Source organism: Podarcis gaigeae, assembly GCF_964106915.1.
Source record: "Podarcis gaigeae genome assembly, chromosome: 6".
In the NCBI taxonomy this organism is placed as follows: Eukaryota; Metazoa; Chordata; class Lepidosauria; order Squamata; family Lacertidae; genus Podarcis; species Podarcis gaigeae.
Window position 1 is genome coordinate 109,963 of NC_139682.1, and position 25,084 is coordinate 135,046.

General features: G+C 52.7%; 1 protein-coding gene and 2 long non-coding RNA genes across 4 annotated transcripts in view; 1 reads left to right on the forward strand and 2 right to left on the reverse strand.

Moving 5' to 3' along the window:
* On the reverse strand, positions 1–16,117 carry LOC310847239. Of its 2 annotated transcripts, none has more exons than XR_014565711.1 (4): positions 15,743–16,117; positions 15,357–15,470; positions 12,238–12,287; positions 1–454 (listed from the first exon to the last, which is right to left on the reverse strand). It is a non-coding gene; the product is annotated as an uncharacterized lncRNA (long non-coding RNA). The 2 variants fall into 2 exon arrangements; XR_014565712.1 differs by lacking the exon at positions 1–454 and adding an exon at positions 2,438–2,540.
* Positions 6,601–22,531, forward strand: LOC310846992 (protein-glutamine gamma-glutamyltransferase E-like). The gene is made up of 13 exons (XM_083744310.1): positions 6,601–6,738; positions 8,775–8,942; positions 9,099–9,335; positions 9,769–9,887; positions 11,303–11,431; positions 11,709–11,886; positions 14,648–14,783; positions 14,993–15,096; positions 18,234–18,479; positions 19,108–19,410; positions 20,096–20,253; positions 20,483–20,616; positions 22,258–22,531. Exons 1-13 carry the CDS (start codon positions 6,732–6,734, stop codon positions 22,403–22,405), a joined length of 2,067 nt encoding a protein of 688 aa, XP_083600436.1. The 5' UTR covers positions 6,601–6,731; the 3' UTR covers positions 22,406–22,531.
* The window catches only part of LOC310847242, a 107,014-nt gene continuing 100,131 nt past the window's right edge, over positions 18,202–25,084 (reverse strand). Inside the window, exons 2-3 of the long non-coding RNA XR_014565716.1 lie at positions 21,205–21,314; positions 18,202–18,342 (exon numbers count right to left, since the gene is read on the reverse strand). This is a non-coding gene — a long non-coding RNA (uncharacterized lncRNA). The remainder of the gene's footprint in view (positions 18,343–21,204; positions 21,315–25,084) is intronic.

Genomic DNA, 25,084 nt, shown 5'->3' on the forward strand with positions numbered 1-25,084 from the left:
TGTTGGAGCAATTTGATAGATTTAATTAACCGGAGATTTCTTTTGCCCAGAATGGTCTTTGGAATGGTTGGAGTTTGGCGCAGTCAGTGCTTGCATTTCCCAGAGTGAAGGGTGGGGATATTGTGGTACCGCCTCTGAGAGTTTTTGAAGTTGAGGTTATTCCTCAGCTGACACGTGGGGCAGAAATCTGGGGCATTTCAGAGCCAAGACTGTTGGACGCATCACAAAGATGAGAAGCAAGTAATTTTCTGGCCAGGGGCTCCTCTGTGCCATAGGAAGCCAGCTGCAGTCTCAGGAGCGACCAGCCGTGGGGCAACTTTAGCTATGTGGGTCCAGCCAGCTCTTCAGGGAGAAGATATTGAGAAAGGGAGTCGGTCCTGCTGTCCATGAGTTTGTCAGTGACTGGGGATGACTGCAGCAACAGCAGCAAGCCTTTTCTTGCCTTCCTGAAATTCTGGAGAAACAACATTTTCTCACATTTTATTATCCTTGATGAAGAGTTGCTTATCTCAGTTTGAGGCATTGTCCAGTCAGCCTTCAAATGCTCAAGAAAGCCTGAGGTGTTTTACTGTGATTTCAGCTGGTAAATTGGTAGATTATCCTGACTTGTGAACAACTGCACCGTATATTCTAATTGCTGTTGATCTTTAACTCTGAAAGTGTGTCCTAAAACTCTTTCCTATTTTTTTTTAAATTTCAACAGGGAAACTGAGGCATAAATTGAGCTACTAGATAATTCCATTAACATTTCAACTTACAAACCCTTTTTTCATCTTCACGTTGTTAACGTGTTCTATCTCTTTTCAAAGATAATTTTCTAGTTTCATTATCTGGCAACAGTTTTCCAAATGGCATTTTACGTTTGATTAAAACAACATGTGACTCAGGATTTCTCTCTCTTTTTTTCTAAACTTCAGTTAGATATCACTCCAAGAAATTAGAGAATAGGTTAATGACCCCTTTTTGTACTGATAGATTTGCTTTCTTACTTGCTGAACTGAGAAGAAATGTTGCATTAGGATCATTCCTCACGGTCCCAATGGAGGAAGACTGGTGGGCCAAGTCTGCCCCACAGGCTGGAGATACTCTAGATCGAGAGGATCAAGAGATCCATTTGGGAGCCAAAAGTCTCTTAACTTGCCTCAGAGGACAAGTACAACCCCGTGGCAGGTTGAAGCTTGTCTCATACATAAAGTGTATATGAATTTGGCACATAATTTAAAACAAGCGGCACCAAAACACGGAATAATGTCCCAATGGAAACTGATTGTCCTCCAAAAGCAGAAAGCGGTCCTGGAGTGCTGGTGTCCGCTGGCATCTCTGACATTGTTGAAACTGGGAAACTGAAAAGGAAATTGGTTGGCCAGATGATACAATACAATATTTATTGGTATGAAATTCTCTTCTTCTTGAGAAAGAGAACTTCCTTGACATTTGTCTTCCCTGTAAACGATAATAAACGTTGGGTTGAAAAGTCACAAATCATTAGGGTGTTGCTAAAGCAAAGGGTATGTTTCTCCACATTACAACTTCCACGTAGACCTGATGCTCCCCTTCAACCCGTGACTGCAGAGTTATATACACAGGGTTTTGCTTTGGAAACATTTACGTGGCTTGAATTGTCACGTCACATCGGTTATGTTACATTGGCCACAGGTTCTTTGCCAGAAAAGCTTTTCCCCACAGTTTCCAACAAATGTTGCCATATGTTCAGCACTTGCCCATGAAGCATTAGCTCTTTGTCCTTTTGCCACAGATGGTTTTTTTTAATTGTTTTAGAGAAATATTTCTCCAAGTTACAGATAAATTACTGTATTGAAGTTGCAAAACTGGTCACATCCTTTAAAAAACACAATTTCAAAAAAGTGTTTAAATTACCCGTGGAATACCATTGCAGGCACACCCCAGCCTCACTCGGCTGACACCGGTCTCAGGGCCAGCCTTGCACTGAGCCTGAGGTCTGCTGGCTCTTTTGCCACCGGGACCAAGTGCTCAGTTCCAATGCTAGAAGCTTCAGCACATGGCTGATTTTTTAAAGCACCGCAAAAGATTTTGTCTACCTGAGAGTTCTTCTCAGAGCAGAGATTACTTAGTTTCCCCAGTGGGAAATGAGAACCAGTGTGGTATATTAGTTAGAGTGTCAGACTAGGAGTGTCAGACTGGGAGACCAGGGTTTGAATCCCCAGTTGGCCATTAAGCTTTCTGTGACCTTGGGGGCTTCTCAGCCTAAACAACCTCATGGGGTTGTGGGGATTAAATGAGAAAGGGGAGAACCAGGTACATATATCACCTTGAGCTTCTTGGAGAAACGAGGTGGGAGAGCAATACAATGAATAAATGGATGCTGGACTAGATGAGCCATTGGCCTGATCCAGCAGGTTTGTCTTATGTACTTATCCAAGCTTCCATCCGCTGTGATCTCAAGGCAGGAGGCTTTGGTGTGAGATGTTGTCTTCAAAATCATTTCAGAATCCACATGTGTTATGTCCTCTGGACCAGACCTTCCTGATGGCAGGCAGCTCAAAAGAGGATGAAATGACCTAGAGTGGAGCAAGACCAGCAGAGGCTCTCAGGTACCCCGCATGTGGCCAGCAGCTGGGCTGAAAAAGAGGAAGGGCCAGCCAGAGGCCTGACTGTGGCTCAGCAGAGAGAGAGAGAGAGAGATCCGTCCCTCACAAACAGCCACCTTCCATGAGCAAGCAGAGCTGAAATTTCACCATCATCAGAAATGCTGTTTGTGTGCCCTACTGCTGCCACTGAGAAAAACTTCCTTCTTCCCCCACCCGCCCTGGCAGCACCCAGGAAGGTCCAGTGGAGTATCTGGGTGCAGCAGGAGCCGCCTCTCCCACCTGCAGGAGCCCCCTAGCTCTGCAGATGGAGAAACTCCATTCAGTTTCCACTGAAAGGGGAAGCAAACCTTGCAAGAATTCAAACACAGCTATCCTTTAAAATCCCCCCCCCAAATTTTGGAATGCAGTTCTCCAGCCAAGTAATGTGTACTAAAATGCACATACAGTAATCAAGTGTACATAAAAGTGCATGCGTTGGTGAAAACAACATACAAAAATCCATTATTTGGGGGGGCACTTTGCAAAGAAGTGTCTTATCAGGCAAAATCGCCTACAAACATGGGAATATTGGGAGAAAACACACCGATGGTAAGAACTGTTGGACACTGGAGCAGACTCTCTTGGAAGGTGCTGGGCTCCATCATTGGGGGTTTTAAGCAGAGACTCGATCACCAACTATTGGGGAGGCTTTAGTTGTGATTCCTGCATTGCAGGGATTTTGTCATGGGCCAGGAATCAGCTTCACCTGTTGAGCAGCAGCCTGAAGGAGCAAAATGCAGAGTGACGCCACCTGCCACTGATCAGCCTTCTTGCTCCTGATGAGAACCAGCTGGCTCCAGCTTTCTTCAACAGGGTTTCCAGCCTCAGTCAGTTGCTAGAAACAATATTTGTCATTCCTGGCCAGACCTTGCTGCTTCTTGCCTCTTGTGACCTTGGACTCTCTGCTTTCTTGACCCCGGACTGTCTGACTACATGAACTGAGATACTTCTGACCTTAGGACTGGACTGACCCTTGCATGTAGACTCTGCCTCCAGGCAAGTACCCCCTGAGACTCGGCTGGCCGGCTGGCCTCTCCTGCCATTGAGCTCTGCCGTGGTTGAGCAGCATGGGACTATGACAGGGTTGGACTAGATGACCCTTGGGACCCCACCCCACTCTATAATTCTGAGAGTCCCTGCTGCTGCTATGACTACTATTAGAACCACTCCAGTCTACTCTCCCTTTAGAGCCAGCGAAGCCCGTGGGCCATCAGAGCTGGGGGCAGCAAGGTTGTGGCTAAGGTGAGTTTTGAACAGGGGGTGGCCAGTCCTGGCCCACACCTTGAACCCGTGGCCAGATCCTTACAAGCAACAGGATTTCTTTGGGTCAGCTGTTTCGCAATTCAAACGGCAACCACTTGATGGTTAAAGATTTCCTCACATTGGTTAATGCACACACAGCCAACCCAATCTGCTCCTGGCCTTGTGAGCATCATCCTGGGGGAGCGTGGGCCAGTCAGCCTGTCCACCCCAGCAGGGGCTGAGCAGGAGCCAAGAACTGCGGGGTTGGCACATCCCTTCCCCAGCAGGATTGCCCCAGCAGCTCTTCCTCCCTCGCTCTTGCTCACTTGGGGCCAGATTGCTCCAGCATTTCCTCCCCATCCAACTTTCATAACTGTGTCACGCGAGTCACCCTGAAGTGGGGCAATATCTCTGGCCAAAGGGGCAGGAAGGCTCCCAAACTCCCGAGCCTCTTCATTTGGGAGGGAGGTGCCAGGAGGGGGTTTCTGCTGCCCCTCCACAAGGCACAAGACCAAGAGTAGCTTGGAAACAAGGAGTTGAGCCCAGGTGGAGGTGGAGGGCCAGAGCAAGCCCAGCCCAGGACCAAGGCCTGTGTCAGGGCAGCCAAGAGCATGGGGGGGGGGCTCCATCAACAGGTGGGAACAACTGTACCTTCTCCTGGAGCACTGCCAGGGGAGGAGGGTGGCCAGGATCTGAGCAAACTCACTACCTGCAATAAGGTCTAGGAGAATCTCTGTTGGGGGACAGAGCACTGAGAGGGTGGCAAAGGCAATCTTTCTCCTCTTACCCCACCCCCAAGCTTGCCAACCTCACTGCCAGTAGCCACAGGCTAGCACATGCCCCCCACCCCACCCCAGGTGGAAGGTCTGAAGATGCAGGGATTCTGTGGCAGGAATGAGCCTGTCCAGTTAACCTGATGGCAACTGGAGGGTGTGTGTGTGTGTGTGTGTGTGTGTGTGTGTGTGTGTGATGTCGTCCCTTACTTGAGCCCCTCCTTGCCCCTCCCTCCAGGTAAGCAGGTGAGCCACAGTCCTGGGGAGGAGTGATCTTTTCCACACTTTTATCCCTGGTGAACATGCAGAACTAGATGTAACAAGATTCCCTGGACAGGAAAACCATCAGCTCAGGGTGTGGCCCTTCATAATAATCTGCTTGCCGTTGGCCTCTGTTTCCCCTCATTGCTGAGGCAGCCTGAATGGAGCAACATAAAGGAGATTCTGGCTGGATCAGTCACTGTGAGGTGAGCCGGGAAATGCCAGCATTGCTTCCTCTGCCATGGCCTGGAGGAGGGTGGAGCCAACAGCAGAGCCCACCTTTGCTTCTGAGCTCTGTCCTGAGAGAAGGCAGCTCCTGGGCCCCTTGCTCCAGGCCCTGCCATGTGCCTCCCCAAATGAGGCTTTCTCCATGGGCTGCAGTTCCTTGAACAGATGCCCAGTCCACAAACTGGTCAGAGGACTTGCTGTCTTGAGATGTTTGTTGGGCAAAGGGATGGCACCGCTCCGCTGCATCAGAAGGAGAGGAAGAGCAGGGAAGGCTGGCCTGCCATGTGCTCCCGAGTGGCACCAAGGCTCTGCCTTGACTCCCTGTAGAAAGAGAGCTACTTCCAGTTTCAGTGGGAAGGCCCATTAGCAGGAAGAGGGTTCCCTCTGCTTTTCCTGTGAGTGAAACTGCAACCCTGGAAGAATTGGTAGATGTATCAGCTCGTGACTCAGGGGAGTCACATCCGTCTCATGAGTAGAAATGCATATGGATAGTTGTTCCTTGCCACACAATCTTTCATGGAGGGTTTTGACATAAGGAAGCTCTTCTTAGTCACTGCCATGACGATCACTGGGGCAAATGGCCGGATCCTGGAAGCCAGCAGGCCCCATCACAGCTCCCCTGCCTGCTTGGTCCCAGCACTGGCTGAGAGAGCAAGGGACAAATGCTCAGGAAGAGCCAGCTCTGGAGGTTCCAGCCAGGCTGTTTCATGTGTGGCAGCAAAAATGAGTTGGTGTGTGAATATGCATCAGTTGTTTAAGAAGCCTATTAACATAAGAAGCTTTGAGCCTCTCCTGCATGTGGGTTGCCTAAGAATACTGGAGAGAGGGTGGGAGGGAAAGGGACCCTTTCTGAGGTGCCTTTGGAGGGTCTCCTTCCTTGAGTGCTTTGTTGCCACAGGCCTGTCATCAGTCCTGTGCTGGGATGGGCGTATTGGAGGGAGGAGGTGGTGCCTTCCTGCTTTTGTCAGAAATGGCCTTGACTTCTCTGGTAACAAGTTCAGGGAAGAGTTGACCTGCACACAGGCAGCTGCAGCCACCCGCCACCTCCCACCCAGCAGAACTGCAGCTGGCAAAGTGTCTGACATGCAGGGAGTGCGGGATGCAGCAAGGAATTAGCGTTAAGGAAGGAGGGCAGCTTAATGAGGTTGCACCACCGAGCTGTTCCCCAGTGGGAAATGCTGGCTGCATGGCTGCATGAGTTAAGAGATGCCCTGGTTGTAGAGAGGCCCGGGTACCTGCCCCAGAGGCCTGGCCACTTGAGGGCTTTGTGCCGGGGCCTTCCTAGAAAGACTAGGGAAAAGGTTACTGGTGGCTGATTCAGGCCCCTTTCTTCTGACCTGGAAATGACTCCCTGCTGCATGCACCCTTTCTGTCATCAGCCTTCCTGGAGTGAAGAGCCACCCAGAGTCACTGCTGCCTGCCCCTCCCATGGCAGGCGCACTCTGTCAGGGAAGGTTGCAGCACTGTTGGTGTGGCTTGTGAGCCTCGCCCACCTTTGGACAAAAAGGAGGAGTCTCCAGTGTGCTGCATATAAGGTGCTTCCAAGCCCCTTGAGAGACTCATCCTATCCCTGGGAGCTTCTCTAGAGGACCCACAGAGCAGCAGAACAAGAGAGAGCATGGCTGGTGAGTACAAGCTGCCCTGGGCAAGGCCCCAGTATGGGCTGCCTGCAGGGCTGGGCAGGTGCGAATAAGGAAGGCTGGGCCAGCATTTCATGGACCTGTTGGGCATGCCAGCAAATCAAGGCTTTGCCTTTGCCCTCTCCTCTACCCCTCCACAGCACCAGCTAATAGAATACAAGCCAGCTGGGTTCTCCTGCCTCTTCCTCTGCAGGGGGAGCCTTTGCATCTCTCTGGTGGGCTGGCCTTCCTCTAGCCATGCACCCCACCTTGCTCGGAGGGACCCAGCACACCTGCCCCCCTGCCCAGAGGGGCTAGGCACAGCCCTGCCCATTTCCCCCAGCCCTGTTGCTGCTGGGAGCACAGCCTGGAGGGGCCGGTGAGGGTGGTCTGCTTTCTAGAGTGGATAAAGACCTGTAGGGCTCACCCTGGGCATGCAGCAAAGCAGAGCCAGCTCATCAAGGACATGGATGGGAAAGGGGACCACCCTGGGCAGGGCAGGGCTGGAGCAGAGAGGCTGATCGCCTGACGGGGTAAAGTTAACCTCTATCCTGACCCCAAGGAATATGCATATACCACTACATCACAAAAAGAACCCGTGCTTACAACATCTATATGCAGTTAAAAGCACATGAAAATCTAAACACAGGAATCCTCCACTAACTACAGTATTATGGTGTCTGTTCCAACCTTTGGAACTCCCTCTCTAGTGATCGCTCGGTCCGTAGAGTATGAGGCTCTTACTCCCAGGGTCATGGGTTCAGCCCCACCTCGGACAACAGATTCCTGCAATGCAGAGGGTAGACTAGATGACCCTGGGGTGCCTTCCAACTCTACGGTTCTATGAGCCTTTGAAAGGTGGTGTCTTAATTGTCTGCATGAGCTGGGCAGCGCGGGAAGGTTTTCAGCAGGCGTCCATTGGACTTCCAGTGACAGCGCGTTCCGCAAGGCGGGCCGGCTCTCTCCGAGGAGCCTCGCCAGCTCGGGGGACCAGCGAGGCTCCGGCAGTTCCGTTATGGGGCGTCCGCCGCCAAACAGCAGCTTCCCAAAGGCGAATCTTTAGTCCCCGGCTGCCTCCTGGGCTGGGACCTGGGGCTGCCCTCTCCCCACCGGGACACGCTCCGCGCGCTGTCCGCCCCGTTTGAAGAGCCGTAATTACAGCGAGAGGCGGGGGCAGGGCAAGCCGGCGCTTGCGGAACGCGGCTGGGCTCTGGGCTTCGGGGCCCAGCTCCCTCGGTCCGCAGCCCAGCCCAAGCGCTCCGGGCCAAGGAGCGGCGGGGCCTGGAGTCTTCCCAGGGCGATGCAGGACGCACGAGGGACGGTTGCACAGAGAGAGCGCGCGCGCAGGCTTGGCCGCATCCAGAAGGTGGCCGGGCTGCCATGGCGAGAGTCTGGGCGAGTGCCCCCCTCCCCTCCTTCCCTGATGAACTGCTTGCCCGCCCGGTCCCGTCCCAGGCGCTAAGAGAGGTCGGTCCGGAGCTGCCCAGCAAGTGCTGAGCCCTCAGATTCGTGAGTGGTTTTTGCTTAGTGACAATCCATCCCTTGACTTTGGCACATCCCTACTTTAGCACCGGGGACGACGGTTTCTGTTCTGTATACGCAACCCAACATGCGTGAATCCGCAGAAAGCGACCGAGCTCAGCTGGCGCCAGGCCGCCACAGGCGGGCTGGTGCCCTTGCGCTGCCCTGCTCCGCAGCGGCTGCTCTTGCCGAAGTGCCGCAGGGCCACGTGGAGGGTCTGCCCTGCCCACAACTCCGCAGCTGCCACAGATCTCCTCCTCTCGGGAGATCTACAGTATTTGCATTGGTGTCAAATGCGATGAAGTCGAGCATCAAGAGCTCCGTTTCACGCGCGTTTCTCCAGCCGGTCCGAGGGAAAGGGGCGCTAGGAAAGGCGGTCCCTTGGCTCTTGGTCTTCAGGGAAAGGAGCGCCCTGTGCCTGAAGGGTGCCTTCTGGGTCGCTGCGAGGGCATGACCTGTTTCGGAAAGGCGCAGCGAGCCTCTCTGCCTCAACCTTCGTGGTCTTGTCCCCGTTTTTGCAGCTGTGCCGAAGATTGACTGGAAGCGGAAAGCCAATGGCAGGGCGCACCACACCGAGCAGTACCCCGGCACCGAGCTGGTGGTGCGACGGGCCCAACTTTTCTATATCTCTCTGGCCTTCGGCGGAGCAGCGCCAGCTCCAGGCAGCCTCACGTTCACCGTCGAAACAGGTAAGCCGCCACCGAATTGCAGAGTCCAGCTGGGTGACTCCTTGGCTCTCCATGTCGAGGCGGCCACTTGGCGTAAAGGCCCCCACCCGGAGGGCGGGCTGCCCAAGATGTGACCTCCACTATGCCCAAAGCTCACCGCCTTCCTCCTGCTGCCAGGATCGACCTCTGCCCTGCACGAGAAGACCCGCGTGGCTTTTGGCATCTCCAGCGCCGCACCCAGCGGCGGCTCCTGGGGCGCCGTCCAGGACTCTCCGGCGGCTTCGGGCTCCCTGAACATCGCCATTTCCAGCCCTGCGAGTGCCGCCATCGGGCGCTACCGGCTGGGGATCAAAACGACCGCCGGCGCCTCCCACCTCGGCACCTTCGTGCTGCTCTTTAACCCCTGGGCTACAGGTATTTACTTATTTATTAAATTTGTATGCCGCCCTTCATCCGTAGATCTCAAGGTGGTTCACAACATAAAAATATAAGAAACACGAAATACTTAATAAAAACAAGAGCGAAAACAAACCCAAAACACAGGGGCCCCCAGCGACTGATGCCCCCGACCCCACCGCACCTCCCCCTCCCCACGACTGCCCCCCTCGGCCCCCGGCCTTTTCTTGTGGGGACCCGAGACTCCTCCTCCTCCTCCTCCTGGCTAGGTGCTTCCAGCTGCACGAAGCGGCCTCAGGGCGGCGCCGGGGGGCTTCTTGCCCCCAAGGCGCACAGGGACAGGACGGGCCACCTGCAGCTCCAGGGAGGAGGGCTGGGGGCGCCCCAAGGAGTACTGGGGATTCCTAGTTCTTCCCCACCCAAATGGCCCCTCCGGTTCTTTCGCTTGCAGGAGACGACGTCTTCATGGGCAACGACGCGGAGCGCAAGGAATACGTCCTCTCCGAGTTCGGCGTCGTCTTCGTGGGCAGCGCGAACCGCATCTCCAGCTTCGGGTGGAACTTTGGCCAGGTAGGGGGAAGCCTTTGGGCGGGGGCTGGAGACCGGGGTGGGGAGGGGTTAGGAGAGACGCTACCGGCCCCGTCCAGAAATGCCCAGAGCAACTGGAGCTCAGCTACGCGCACACGCGCGCCCTCCAAATCCCGCCCCCCCCTTTCTCAAAAGAAGAGAGAGAAAATGGGTCCTGGGTGTGAAACCGAAGGACCTTTCCAGCTCCTCAATTCCAGGTGCGGACGGCAATGCCTCGTGTCTCCTCCCCCGCGACCAGAGCGCACTTCCTAGGCTGGCTGGACGGTCCCTGGGGGTCTTCGGGTTGCCATATTTTGAAGAGCAAAAAACAGGATGCATTTGTCGACTTCTGCTTTTAGCTATGGATCAGTGGCCTAGCGTGGGGGGTGCAGGGGGCCGGCCGCACCGGGCGCCACATCTGGGGCTTAGGGTTAGGGGGCGCAAATCCACGGGTTAGGGGGCGCAAATTACTTGCTTTGCCCCGGGTGCTGACAACCCACGCTACGCCACTGCTATGGATCACCATGATAGGGCTGCCATGCGTCTCGGTTTTCCCCCAGACACTTCCGTGAATCGGACTGTCAAAACGGTGTCTGGGAGGATTTTTCGCCAAATTGGCGAAATGTCCAGAAAACTCCGGAAGTATGGCAACTTAGGGCACTTTTTGAGGAAAATGCTGTAAAAATCCCCCCAAAGACCCAAAACTTAGTTTTTTGGGGGGAGATGATGGCTCTACCCATGAAAAAGAGGACGTGTCTTGGAAAAAGAGGACATATGGCAATCCCGGGAAGGGGGGGGGAGAGAGGGAGAAGGAGGAGCCCCTGGCCTGGGTCGTCTTAACAAGCTGAACATTCTCTGGGACAGTCTGGGTTACTCCCAAGCCTCTTCCCAAGGAAGGGAGAGGGGCAGGAAACCTTCGGAGCCACTGGGGGCCCCTCTCGCCCACCCAGGCCCTGTGAGAGATTAGCAGCCAAACCTCACAAGCACATATCTATATTAATTATTTATTTTATTAAGTTTGTATATCAGCCTTCTTCCAAAGATCACAGTTCACAACATAAAAATACAGAAAAATACAAAATGAAAACACAAAATAAGCAAGAAAATCAAAAGCAAAACAACCCAGTAATTCCCTCAACACATGAGAAGGCGCTAAATCCACAGAACTGAATTGATGAGAGGCCGACTCAGACCATAGAAATGCAATTGATAGAGAGGGCTCTGTGTGATGTCATTTCCCCTCCTCTCCTGCAGAGGAAGGAACAAATAGTACCTCCTGGTCCTCTCTCTCTTCCTTCAACCAGTTCATAGTTGGAGTCGCTCAAAATGCAGGGGGAGCTCTAGGTTATGTGTGTAGCACTGGGTGATGCTGCCACAGGATGAAGAACCATTTCATTTGTCTTCCTCTCTGTGTTCAGTTTCAAGATGGCATTTTGGACATCTGCCTTGACATCCTAGACCGGAGCTTGAGCTACCGCAAGGACCCAACTGCTGACGTGCGCAGACGAAATGACCCCAAATACGTTGGGCGGGTGCTCAGCGCCATGGTAAGGAAAGCCCAGCATGAGCCAGCCTCCCACCCACCCCATGGATAGGAGCGAGGGTCCCTGAGAGGAGCCACGAGGGGGCTCTCACCTGCCTGCCTACAATTTTATGATTCTATTAAGTTTGCAAAAGGATGTGGAGGTGGGATCATGGGTGGAAAGGGGAAGGCAGGCAGGCAGCCCGCTACTCCCTTCCTGCTGCCCCCTGGTCCAATCCAGCCTGTGCAAAAAAGGGGCAGCAGCTCATTGGCCTCTCTCGATTCCCCCTCCCCCGCTGCAGGTCAACAGCAATGACGACAGAGGAGTCCTGCAAGGAAACTGGAGTGGGAATTACAGTGGTGGGGAGAGTCCAAGCAGCTGGAATGGAAGCGTGGACATCTTGAGAAAATGGAAGGACTCTGGATTTAGACCTGTCCTGTATGGGCAGTGCTGGGTCTTTGCTGGAGTGCTGACTACAGGTAGGTCTGCCTGAAACACTGGCATGCACCACCAAGCCGCTGGGGTGAGGAATTAGCTCAAGCACCAGCTGTGGGTTTTCATGGCAGGCTCTGCTGCCTCTGGTCAGCAGCCAAACCACAGGTGGCAGACATGTAGCAAGCATTGAGTCTGGGCAAAACGGATGGCTGAGTGCAAAGGGGGCCAATGCCTTTTGCTACAAACAGCTTCTCTGCTGCTGCCCCCCCCCCACCCCCAGAACATTCAGAGTCCCCAGGGAACCATTGCTGGATGGATTTTGTGGGAAGGATAGAATATATGATTTCCCCCTTTCTCCCTCTTAATAAAAGAATGACATGTAAAATAGCACTTACATAAAGTCTGGCACTTGATTCCAGCAGTTACAAACAGGCAAATTCTGCTTCTAGATTACAATGCATAGTTGAGGTCAAAAATGGAATCTCCACTGGAGCAGAGACCAGACAGACATCCATCTGCCTCAGAAGCATGGCGGAAAAGATAATGAGTTCTGAAGCAGGAGGAAGTAGAAAAAAATTAATCCCTTTGTCTTTTTCCTGCTAGAGAACTCAAGGGAAGTGCTGTCAAACAGAGCTCTGTGTCTGCAAATTACATTGCTTTTATTTGCAATCTGTCTAACCAGAAATTTGCAGCACTGTGGTTGTTAGTCTCTAGAGTTAAGGGTAAAGGTAAAGGGACCCCTGACCATTAGGTCCAGTCACGGACGACTCTGGGGTTGCAGTGCTCATCTCGCTTTATTGGCCAAGGGAGCCGGCGTACAGCTTCTGGGTCATGTGGCCAGCAGGACTAAGCCGCTTCACTGCGACCTTCAGATCAGCAAGCCCTAGGCTCTGTGGTTTAACCCACAGTGCCACCCACGTCCCTAGTCTCTAGAGTTGCTCAACCTGAATAATGCATTGTTATTTTGACAACAAACCCCCACAACCAAGGGGTCACAGAAAATTCTCTAGAGTATTCCAAGGGGGTCACAGGTGAAAATCACATAAATGGGGGGGGGGGCATAGCACGAGGCTAGGGAGCCACAGAGGGAAGTCAGAAGGGAAGAAAAATAAGCACATATAGAATCCTGATTAGCTAGCTATGCGCTTGGTCATTGGCAAGTGGGTAAGGGGGAGGCCCACCAGGGCCTAGCACTCCTTTTTGCCACATGTGTTTTCTTGGAGCAGTCTTGGGATGTTTCTGATAGGAGAGGGCGATTGCTGATGCTCCTATTTTGACCAGTAGAGCTACCGATCCAGAACCCCCAGGTCAGGTGGGGTGACAATGGGTAGGGCTGGGCGAACCAGAGCTGCTTGTGGCTGCCACCAGTGCTGGGCCCAGTGGCAGCCTGGGCCTGACTCTGCAAGGCACAGGGTCCAATCCACCCAGCACAGGATCAGGTAGATCAGGGTCTTCAGATGTTGCCAAGGGGCACAAGGCCTGTTGGCAGCATCTGCTCAGCTTTGCAAGGCGCAAGGTGAAACCCACCCCAACGCCTAGCTGAACGGGGTCGTTGGTGCAGCTGACTTGCATCTAGCAAAGAACTATCTACTCAGAAGAAAGCTGCACTGAGTTCAGTGGGCCTTACTCTCAGGTAAGGGGGACGCTATAGTGTTTTATATAGGCAGCCAGGGCTCCTCCGGATCACAATATCTTTTTGCACCCGGTCAGTGAGGACCACTTGCTTTTTAAATTTCTCCCACACATGCAGAACTCCCTGTGTGCCTTTTGGACTATATCTGTTGGTATCCCCCTCTGTGTTAAATAACTGAGGTCAAACAAGTGTTTACTTTTTATAAGGAGGTTCTGGACTCTCCTTCCTTGGAGGTTTCTAAGCAGAGGTTGGATGGCCATCTGTCAGGGATGCTTGAGCTGAGATTCCTGCATTGCAGGGGGTTGCACAAGAAAGATGATCCTTGGGTCCCTTCCAGCACCATGATTCCATGCTTTTCTGCTTCAACATTTCATTATGTTCCTATCATTTGATGTAACTGTGGCAAGTGAAATGTCCAGTCCAGGGGTCACAATCACACACAGGCCTAGGAGTGGGACAGAAGGATGTGTTGCACCAGTAAATCCGGAAGTAAGGAGAAGGAGCCATAGCTGGATCCAGAGAGCCCTTTGCTCCACGGCTCCCCTTCTTCCTCATGGCTCAGAGCGACCTGCACTTGTGCTTCTGGTCTGAGCTTTGATTCAGACTTGTGGCCCTTTCTGCCTGGGATCCTGGACATGGAACTAGGCTGGGTATGTTTGTGTGTGTTGTGACTGGGGCGAAAAGCGTCACCCTCTCTGGATCTGCAAACTCCCCTGGTGGGGCTCTTTCCGGGCTGGTGGTCTCGGTAGTCTGATACGCTCTGCTGGGTCCCCCTGGCATTTTCAGATGTGTGAGGAGGCAGAAAAAGTGCTGGCCCTGACAAAGAGGGCAATGGGGCCTGAGGCAGCCATCTATCTTGTGATGAAGTTTCAACTTTGCACCTGCCTCTCGCACCCAGCACCTTAGACCAGTCCTCGTCACAGGAGACTCCTGAGTGGGAATGGCAGCCACTGCTCTACTTCCTTCCAGTGACCGCTCCCCTTTCCATGCTTGCTCTTGCGCCAGCCCACAGGGTCAATGGCAACATCTCCCAAGGCGTGCTCACAGGCCACAGAGCCAAGAGCACCTGCCTGAGAAGTTGATGTTTCAACCAAGAGTATTCTGCAGCCATTGCCTCTGGCCCTGAGGAACAGCCTCACAAAGTTCATATTCTCTCTCTCATTCCCTCTCAGTCCTCCGATGCCTGGGAATTGCAGCACGCATGATCTCCAATTTCAATTCTGCCCACGACACCGACAGAAGCCTGACTGTGGATGAGTACTATGACAGCTCTGGGAACCCCCTGAACATTGCCTCCGACAGTGTCTGGTAACTCAGCCTGACTCTTCCCCCACCTCACCAGCATCAGTTGCATTTCTGCACAGAGAGGCAGGGCCCTGGGTGGGTGGGTGGGTGAAAGGGATCTCTTGGTCCTTTCCTTGCCTCCCTTGGCAGGAGGAGTTGCCGTGGTGGAAGCCACAATCTGCCCTCATCTCACTGCAAACCTTCACATCAGGCTTGTTTATTCTCTGGCCCAGGAACTTCCATGTCTGGAATGAAGGTTGGTTTGTCCGGCCGGACCTTGGCTCCCAGTTCAATGGGTGGCAAATTCTGGATGCAACTCCCCAGGAGAGGAGCACAGGTGAGAACTGGGGGGGGGGGCTGATTTGTGCTTTGCCTTCTTGCCACACTGTTCCCCATGGCAGAAATGCCCAGGTTTGGTGAGGGGCTAAGTGGCGGGCAGCAGAATCAAAGAACTGTAGTGTTGGAAGCGACCCAAAGGCTCTGTGTTGTTCCAGTTCAATTCACTATTTGGGACCAATTCTGATCTGCTAAATCCCAAGCTCTGTCCCCTACCCCTTGACTATAATGGGAAATCTAAAATCAGCAATAATTCCCCACCTGCATTTTTGCAGAAGTGGATGACATTTGCAGGCAAAGGATCTCTTCCAGCGTGGAATCCAAAGCCTGCCAAGCTTCATGTGGATTCGTCCAGGGGAGTTTCCTCCAAGGGACCTGTGGGAATGTTCAGGGTGGCAGGAGAGGATATATGTTTTATTAATAATCTTCCTAACATGCGCTAGTAAGTTCCTTATGTAGCAGAGTTACGTTCCCCTTCTCTTGCACAGCAGAAACTGGTTGCAGGCTCGTTAGAACCTCTTACTATTATGCAATTCAGTCTGCCTCAGAGTGAGTATGTTCCTGGTAAGATCCCCTTTTAAATCCCTCTTAAAAGAATAAAGATACCACAATCCTCTTCATAGTCAACAAAAAGTGAGTTTACTCACTTTCAGGCAGTGCACAGTATCAGTCCTGAAGGCTTAAAGACTTAAAGTTACAAATAGCAACATGTGGATTTACCCCATATCCCTGTGCTGCTGTTTGGCTGAAAGCCAACAGAACAGTCCTAGCTGGAAGCAGACAAAAGGAGAAAGAAAAAAAGGGAGGGAGTGCTGCATGACTCGTCCTTTTGTTACCTGGACAGGTGAGGTCATGCCCACCTCTGGTCTCATGCAAGAGGAAGGATGCTCCAGGCCAGGAGGAACAGGAAGTTTCAACTGGCTGGACCAAACATTCCCTTGCATGTTCACTCTAGCATCACAAGGAATGTTGCACATCCCACAAGACCTTTAAGGGCTATTTTTCTCATGGGAGCAAAAGAAGGTTGCTTGTTTATTTTGTGGCAGAATTGGAATAAGAGGCATCCCCTCCTGAGAGGAGGATGTCTCTGTGAAGGGCAGTGGTCCCTCCTCAGGAGCTGCCGTTGGCATTTGGGGCAGGTGGGGAGAAGCCCCCTTGCCTCTCCCAGTCTTATGTGGGCAACTGGGAACCTGAGACTGGGAGCCGCCCTTGGCTAAGAAGCCTGCCAAAGTTCAGACAAAGAGGTCCAGGGGCTCTCGTTTTAGGGAAGCTTACCTTTGTTGTCTAAAAAAGGGGGGGGGGAAGTCACAATTTTTCTTCCCCCAGTGTTTCTGAAAGAGTCAATGCTATAGGAACAGTGATTCTCAAGGTTTCCCACCAGCTATTCTCTTTTTAAATATAATTTTGTATCATTCACTATTAAATGTTGATAGTTTTGTTTTACATGCAGGTTTTGGTGTCCTCGGGTGTCTTCCCGTGTAAAAGTTGGGGTGTCTAGGCGACGTTTCGACGAGGTCTCACTCGTCATCTTCAGGCTGGTGCTTTCGGCTTCTTGTTACTGGAACAGAGTGGGATCTCAATGTTTGAGTTCCTATAAATACTGTAGAGGGGGTGTGGTGTCTAGCCTCCAATGTTCTGGGCAGAGAGGAAGTTCCCAGGCTAGTGTGCCTTTTCTTCTTTTGTTCCTTAATTACTTGAGAGATACCTTGAGTGATTTCTTGAGTGATATCCTGGGTACCACTTAGGTGGGTCATTAGGTGTGGATTAGTTGCTAAAGTCTTTGTGTCTTGACCTCTTGAACTTTGTGAAGAGTTTTCCTGAGAAGATGGCTGTATTGCACTTAGTTGTGCTTTGGCTTGGCTTCGTGTATAGGGGCGAGCTGTGGTTTTGTGGCTTGTGTCAGCCAGATCTGTGTAGGGATTGCAGGGGGGTGCAGCATCCGGAGGTGCCACCATGGATTGGCTACTGGATGGTGTCAGTAAGGGTTAGGGTTAGGGTTAGGGTTGTTTTACATGTATCAACTTTAGGGAGCCTGGCAAAGGGGTGAACAAAACCTTTTGCTGCAATGTCATCCTGGTGGGGGATTTGTGGGAGCAGTCAATGACAGAAGGAAAATGAATGAAAAATGGAATTAATTTTTAAATAAATTTAAGCAGGGGGACCTTTTGCCCATCATATTATGAAACCTGCTGGAGTGCCATGTACAATAATATGTATTTTTTGAAAGGAAAGATTTTGTGGAGGGCAGAACACCAAGGCTGATTGTAGGGACCAACCAGCAGCAACATTTCTGCTATCGGGCCAAGTTCAAGGCCTTGGTACTTACATATATGGTCCCTATACAGCTTGGGACCAGGTTCCTTGCAAGAGAGACCATCTTATCCCTTTGCTGCCCACAGGGCCGGATTTAGGTTTGATGAGGCCCTAAGTTACAGAAGGGAATGGGGCCCTTTATATACCCAGCTGTCCTTTGTCAACAACCAATTGTCCATTCACATAAAAATAATTTTGAATTACCAATATACATAAAATTGATTAATTTTAATAGGTCCATGCACAACACAAAACACTGTTGCTGTATGTAGGTTTTATTTTATTTGTTTTTTTATCTGATACTTTGGAAATGTACATCCAGGTTGTTTTTTTCCTTTAAATGTTTTTTCGGGGGCCCAAGCTATGTAAATCTGGCACTGGCTGCCCAGTAGGTGGCTGCAGCTGGCAGGAGGTTTCTCCTGCAAGTTAAAAAAAATCTCCCCTGCCTCTCTCTCTGCCCCTTCTCTCACTCCCAAACTCACAATGCCTACGAAGACAATGGCTCTCACCAAAAGCAACTGACCTGTAAAGAAGAGGGCTTTGAGTGTGGCTGCCCTTCTTCTGTGGAGCAGCATCCCTGTTGAGATATGACAGGCAGCCATGATCTGCACTTTCTGGAAGCAGTTGAAGACATTTTTGTTCTGACGGGCTTTCCCAGCTGACTTAGTGGGTCTTTGCTATGAAAGTTTATTTTGTTTGCTTTTCATTTTGTTTTAAATGTATCTGCTAGCTGGGGTTTTGTTTGCCCCCTCCCAAACTGTTTTCTTGCATGTGGCCCTGAGGCGCAGAATGCCCACTGGTTCTCCCTCCCTTTCCTTCCTGCAGGCATCTTCCAGTGCGGTCCAGCTTCGCTGACGGCCATCAAGGAAGGAGATGTTGACCTGAACTACGATTGCCCGTTTGTCTATGCGGAGGTCAATGCCGACCGTGTCACCTGGACATATGACACAAACACGGGAAAGAAAACAAAGGTCTACTCTGAGACCAAGACGATTGGCCAGAACACAAGCACCAAGGCTGTGGGCAGCTATGCCCGCCAGGATGTCACCAACAATTATAAATACTCAGAAGGTAAGGCATGCAAATTGAGACAGAAACTGGAAATGTTTAGGGATCTGGATTATCGCCAAGGAAATAATTACCCAAGTTGTGAGGACAAGACTGGCCCATCAGGAGAGCAAAGCAGAGGGAGGCTCACATGGGTGGAGCCAGTATTTTTGTTGGGGTCAGAACCTCAGTTAAATATTTTTATGGATTTACTTGATGGGGGGGGGGGAGATGCTCCCCTGCTGCCCCTTGGCTACACCCATGGAGGCTCAGGTGTTCCTCAGAGCATTTCCCAGAAGCTACTTTGGGCGCCCTGTCAGCAGATTGGCCAGGGCAGGGAGGGCGGAACATGGGTGGCATTGCCCACCAATGAGTGGGAGGGAGGGCAGGCAAAGATTTTCAGTCCATGCGCCACATCCAGGCCAGGCCTGAGCAAAGAGCCCCATGGTCTGCCCGCCAGCCCTCAGGACCCCAGCCCTCCTGTGCGACCAGGCCTTGCACTGCTAGGATGGCTGCGAGGCTGAGGCCCCAAGAGCCCCTGGCCTGGGGAAGGAGAGGGAAAGTGCCCTTCATGCAACTGCTGGTCCCTATGGCTCCTGCACTGGGGCCTAACAGCCCTGCTGGGCTTTGCCACCTGCTGTTTCTCTTCCAGGCTCAGAGAAGGAAAGAGCTGTCTTCAAAAAGGCCAGTGAGAAGCTGAACCTGAACACGTTCAATGCCATATCTGCCAAGGGTCCGGAAGCTGTGAACCCAAACCTCTCAGGGACTCTGAAGTCCAAGAGCCCTGAGCCAAAGGTTGGTCAGGATGTTGACTTGGTCTTCACCCTGAAGAACCTTGCCTCCGAGGCCAGGAGCCTGACGGCCAAGATGACCGCCTGGTCCATCGTCTACAATGGGAAGCCCATCCATGAAGTCTGGAAGGACTCTCTCGCAGTGACTCTGGACCCGCAAGAAGGTAAGCCTTTTGTGGGCTCCCCACAGCAAGGGGGCAGCCTCCAATGCCCTCTCTTCCTCCTCCTTTGCCCACAAGCCACAGTCGGGCCTTCTGGAGAAGCCCCACTCAGGTGGGGGTGGTGGCAGAGGCACCTCTCATAGGTCTCCCTCTTGGCTTGCTGGGGTGGGGGATGGCGAGTTCCAGCAACCTCATCAGATCTTGGGGTGCAAGGAACTCCCACTGCTGGTGTGTGCTGACCTCTGTGCTTGGCCTGCCCCTTTTTCCACTTGCTCTACCCCAAGAGATGGGGGGCTCCTCTTTTTGCATCCATGGGCAATGTTGGGGGACAAGGGACACGGAAGAGGGGGATCATTGCTCCCCATATCTGCCCCCAGCTAGCCAAGTTCCTGCCTTGGCAGCCCCTGACTGTTCTCCACCAAGGGCTATGGGACTCACCTTCCCCTGAAGAAAGGGCAACGTTTTGGGGTTCTTCCCGAGGGGGATTTTGAGCACCGCAAGAGGTTCCTCTGCACCGGCCGCTGAGCCACAAGGTGTTGCAACTATGATGCAGTGCTTGTGCATGAGGTAGGGTGCCAAATTAGGTCTTCCATGGGTGCTGCTGAACTATGGAAGACCAAAGTCTGCCCCTGCCGGCTTGCGTGACCCACATCTCATGGAAGGCCCTTTGGTTACTTGTCACTTTCAGAGAAAAAGTTTCCTCTCAAGATCTCATACGCTGAGTACCAGCAACACCTGACGCCAGACAACATGATTCGAGCCACAGCCTTGTGCCAACTCTCAGAGGGAACTGAAGCCGTGGTGGAAGGAGACATCACGCTGAGCAACCCCTCCGTCACCTTGAAAGTAAGTCTTCCTCACCTGCCTCTGTGCCCAGGAGAGGCTCCTGAGTGCCTCCCTGCCTTGATGCCCACGGAATTGCCTCACAAGTTTCTCTCTCTGCTTGCTGGGAGGTGCATGGCCCTCCCAGGCATGCCTTTGGAGGCCTGTGCCCTCCTGGCTGTGCCCCCTGGCCTGCCCCCTGGGAGGCCGGGGGAGTGGCCCTCCTACTCAATGGGGGCTTTTCTCTGGGCAGGTGCTGGGACAGGCGAAAGTGGACCAGCCGCTGAAGGTGGAGGTGGTCTTCACCAACCCTCTCAATGAAGAAGTGAAGGACTGTGTGCTGCAGGCAGAGGGCAGTGACTTGCTGGCAGAGAAGCTCAAGCTGGAGTAAGTGCCTGGGACATCCAGACAGGCGGGGTGCCGTGTCCCCTCCCCAGGACTGGGGGTGGCTGCTGGCGTGCTCCCTTGTGGTGCTCCCACCTCCCAGTTCCTCAGCTGCACTTCCAGAGCAGGCAAAGTCGGGGCTCCAGTCTCGGGGGGGGGGCGGTCTGGAAAGGGGTGCCCAGAAGGGACTCCTGTGTCTGCCTGGCCATCCTTTGCTCACTACCCAAAAGAGTCACAGCCCACTTTTCTATCACCTTCCAAGGCAACTTTTCTACATGTACCAGGAATTGTCAGTGACAGAGGCTGGGGCCCCTTTTGCCTCAGAGATGTCATTTAATAGTTGAGAAATTGCTTCAGGGAATCGCGAGTGTGTGTGTGTGTGTGTGTGTGTGTGTGTGAGAGAGAGAGAGAGAGAGAGAGAGAGAGAGAGAGAGAGAGCGCTGTGCACAGGCAGCCTCTGCTGCAGACATGAGTTTCAGCCACCCTTTAGAAATCTTTGCCCCCAGCACCCCACTGCTCAAACTGCTCATTTGTGCCCCCCCGGCTTGCCAACCGCCCCAGGCAGTGCTTAGCACTGGTGCTGTCACTGACCCCACCTGGTGGCAGCTGTGTGGGGCTGGGGCTGGGTGTCCCCACCTGCCTTTCAACACTCCAGCCAGGAACTGGCAAAGGCAGAGCTGGGCTGCAAAGTCAGGAGGAGACTGGGCAGCCAGTGGGGACAAGCTACTCTGAGGAAGAAAAGTGATCTTAGAAGAAAGACTTCAAGGAGGACCCTTCTAGAGAGGAATTGGGACACTGGGTCCCTGCTTCCTAATGAGCAAGCTTTGATGGGACGTGGAAGTATTTTGTGGGGAGAGGGACCCGAGCTCCAAACTGAAGGTCCCACAAGCCACTTGTGTGCTCAGCTGGGCCCAGGCTGGCTCCTCACCTGGCCGGCGTGGATGTGGGAGCTCATGGCTACCTTCAGCCTGAGCTGCTTAACTGGGGAACATTTAGTTTGACCCTCAAATCAGAAGAAGGATAAATTCCCAGGCATACGCCCCCCCAATACCCACTGCCACAAGGTGATGGGGCGAGGGAGGGGCCGTTCAGAGCTGCTCTTCCTAGGGTGGTCTGAGAGGGAGGTGAGGGGTAATGGGAGACTGCTCAGCACCCACTGCCCGCCCCCCGAGTGGGTCCATCATGCTCAGCCTAGGGCTGCCATCCATCGTTTCTCCAGGCTCAGAGTCCCCCCACTGGCTGCACCTCAGGCTGTACCTTCTGGTCCACCTGAATGATCATGGCATGTCCAACCTGGACCCCGTTAGCCCCAACCCCCCTGCTCTGGTCCCTTTGGCAGCTGCCCTCCCAGCCGTGGGTCCTTCTGCAGGGGAAGCACCTGCTTCTGCCACTGCTCCCCCCCCAACTCAGAGTTATTGTGCTTGATCTAATTTGTAGTGAAAAGCAAATGAAGCCGCAGCCTGGCCTGCGCATGGGAACCCAGCAGCGAGAGGGAGACCCCGCCTGGTGGGCAGGGCCTGGGAGAGCCTCTGGAGCTAGCCCTGGAGTCCTGAAGGGCAGAGGAGGGCCAGGCAGCCCCTGCCAGGCCAAGCACAGCTCCTCCTGAGCATCAGCTGACTGGCTCCTTTTGCTCCTTGTTTGCAGCGCACCACCCCTGCAGGCCAAGCAGAGCACCCGCCTCGAGTTCGAGGTCAAGCCCAGCAAGAGTGGGACGAAGCAGCTGCTGGTTAATTTCTCCTGTGACAAATTTCAAGACATCAAAGCCTTTGAGCCCATTAATGTCTCTGCCTGAGCATGACTAGCCATGGGGCAGCCTGCCAGGAGAATGGAGCCAAGCGGTGGAATGGGGAGCCTGAGCACAGCAGGGCTTCAGCCCCATTGTTTTCATATGCATTTTAATACAAGTTTTCTTCTTATATCTCCACTGTGTGACGTCCTCTTCTTCTGGCTGGTGCGTACCTTTGAGAACCCCCCAAAACCCGACACATTATCTGTGAGACCTTAACCTCTTTGGTCTCTCCCAACTCTGTGGCTCTCTGATTCTATGACATCTTGACTCTTGGGACACCACGGCCTGCCGACCCAGCGGCAGAAACAGGAGATGAAAAGCAGACCCCAATCAACAGGACTCGGGGGGGGGGGGTTCCAGCCTCTATGCAGGAAGGGGGCGCTGGAACCTGACAAGGAAAGTCCCCCGTGGGGCAGCGAAGCCCTGCCAGGGACCGTCATGGTTGAAGCAGTAGCGGCCATTCCTTCACCAACCATCCATCTCCTTCATCTGTGTGTAATCCTTGGACCCCCAATAACAGCCCAGAGCAGAGGACACCAAAGGGGGGGGGTCCCATCCTTGGCTGCAGCATTAAAAGCACAGGGATTAGGCTATGAAACCTTGTTTTGAGCAAGTCCAGCTATCAACTCAACTGACTCTCCCTTTCTTACCCTGATTAACAAAGTCAACAACCTGGGAAGTTTAAAATATAATTTACTTATTATCATGCATTGGTTCACAGCAATGGCAGGAGTAAAAATTATGCAGGCAAAATACCTCTGAGATTTTATGGCCTTCAAACTCCTGCCTTAAACCAAGCACACTTCCAGCTGAGTTGTAAACATGCAGCTTTTGCAAGCGGATTTGCCCTGACGCAAGACGCAAGAGCAGTCCAAGCAATAAGCTCTTTATTGCCCGTATTAAGCGTAATTGTTGAAATATATACAGAAATTCCATTTATGGCTGCTGGTCCCAACAGTGGAACATCTCACTTAGCATACTATGGCACACAGCAGTAGTCTAAGGAGAAACTCCAGGTATAGGGCGGTATATAAACTCAATAAATAATAAAATAATAAAAAGCACAGTTTTTCAAGGCTATTTTTCCAGATGCTGCAAGCTGACAATGATCTCATTCTTATATTGCAGCAGTGTAACCATTCTGGTTTTTCTGGCCAGCATCTGAAAGTTGCATCACATACAGAACAGAAACTCACTCAGTTGTCTGTAAAACAAATGATCAATCCCCCAACAATATTTACCTTTACAGTACAGTCAAACCTCGGTTGTCGAACGTAATCCATTCCGGAAGACAGTTTGACTTCCGAAACGTTCAACAACCAAGGATCAAAGGGTGGCCAGCAAAGTCAATGGAGATAAAAGAAAAAAAACTCCACAGAAGCTGTTCGGCTTCCGAAAATTGTTCAAATACCGGAATACTGGGTTTTCGGTGTTTGGGAGCCAAAATGTTCCAAAACGGAGGTGTTTGGGAGCCGAGCTTGGCTGTATAACCAGTTTCTGGCATCTGCCTGCAGTGGAGCAGGCAAAGGGAACGTCTGCCCTCTTGGCTGGCCAAAGGGAGAGAGAGGAGCAGGAAGTACCAGGAGGCCCCCAGGAGAGGAGGGGAAATGACATCACACAGAGTCCTCTCTACCAATTGCATTTTGATGGTCTTGGTCCTTAGCAGTCAGCTGTAGTCTTAGGCCCTTCTCCTGCTAGCTAGCACTTTTTAGGTTGGACTGCCAACCTAACCCTAACCCTCAGATTCAGGTAGGTAGTCGTGTTGGTCTGATGCAGTCAAAATAAATTAAAAAATTGTCCAGTAGCACCTTAGTGACCAACTAAGTTTGTACATGCACACAAAAACTTCTACCCAGAACAAACTTAGTTGGCCTCTAAGGTGCTACTGGCAATTTTTATTCTAAGCCTCAGAGAGAGCCCTCTCTAACTAACTGTATTTCTATGGTCTGAGTCTCTGCCCGTCAGCAGTACTGCTCTGTGATCTTAGCCCCTTCTCATGCTAACTAGCAAGAATAGGCTTTTGTTTTGTTTGGCTGCTAATCGCCCACCCTTTTTCAGCTGAGGCAAGCAGACCTGTGCCCCAGCACACCCTGTTCTGTTCCCCATCCGCAGCTGGGCCAGGCAGGCTGCAGTGGGGTTCTCTTTCTTGCTCAGGCTCCGCAGGCATCCTGCTGGCCCCCTGCATGTTCAGCAGTTTCCCAATGAGCCGCCTTGGGCAGGTGTGGCAAGGAGATTTGCTCTGTGGGTGGCCCAGCCAGGGAAGCGCCACTGGATCCCCTTGGCTGTGCTGGCCTCCATCAGGGCAGCTCTGGCAGAGCAGCTCCCCAAGGAAAGATGTGCGGTGGCTCATCCCCACCCCCTCCGTGGCACTCTGAGCCCCACTGCCCCAGTCCAAGACTCTCACCTCTGCCTTTGCCTGCAGAGGAATAAAAGCCAGGGGTGAAATGCCCCAAGCCCACTGAGGCGAGCCCCAAGCCAGGGACTCTGCAAGAAGGAAGACGTCCAAGACTAATCCTTGTTAGCTCCTCTCCCCTTCCTCTCAATGAGGCCCAATGGCTTTGAGGGAAAGGCATCTCTGAGGATTGGCCTTCCAGCTCTCGTGGTGTTCAAAAGAAAATCCTCACTGGGGCCTCACCTGCCTCCCCCTCACCTGCAGTTCTGACGCTGGGATTGGCAGTCCAG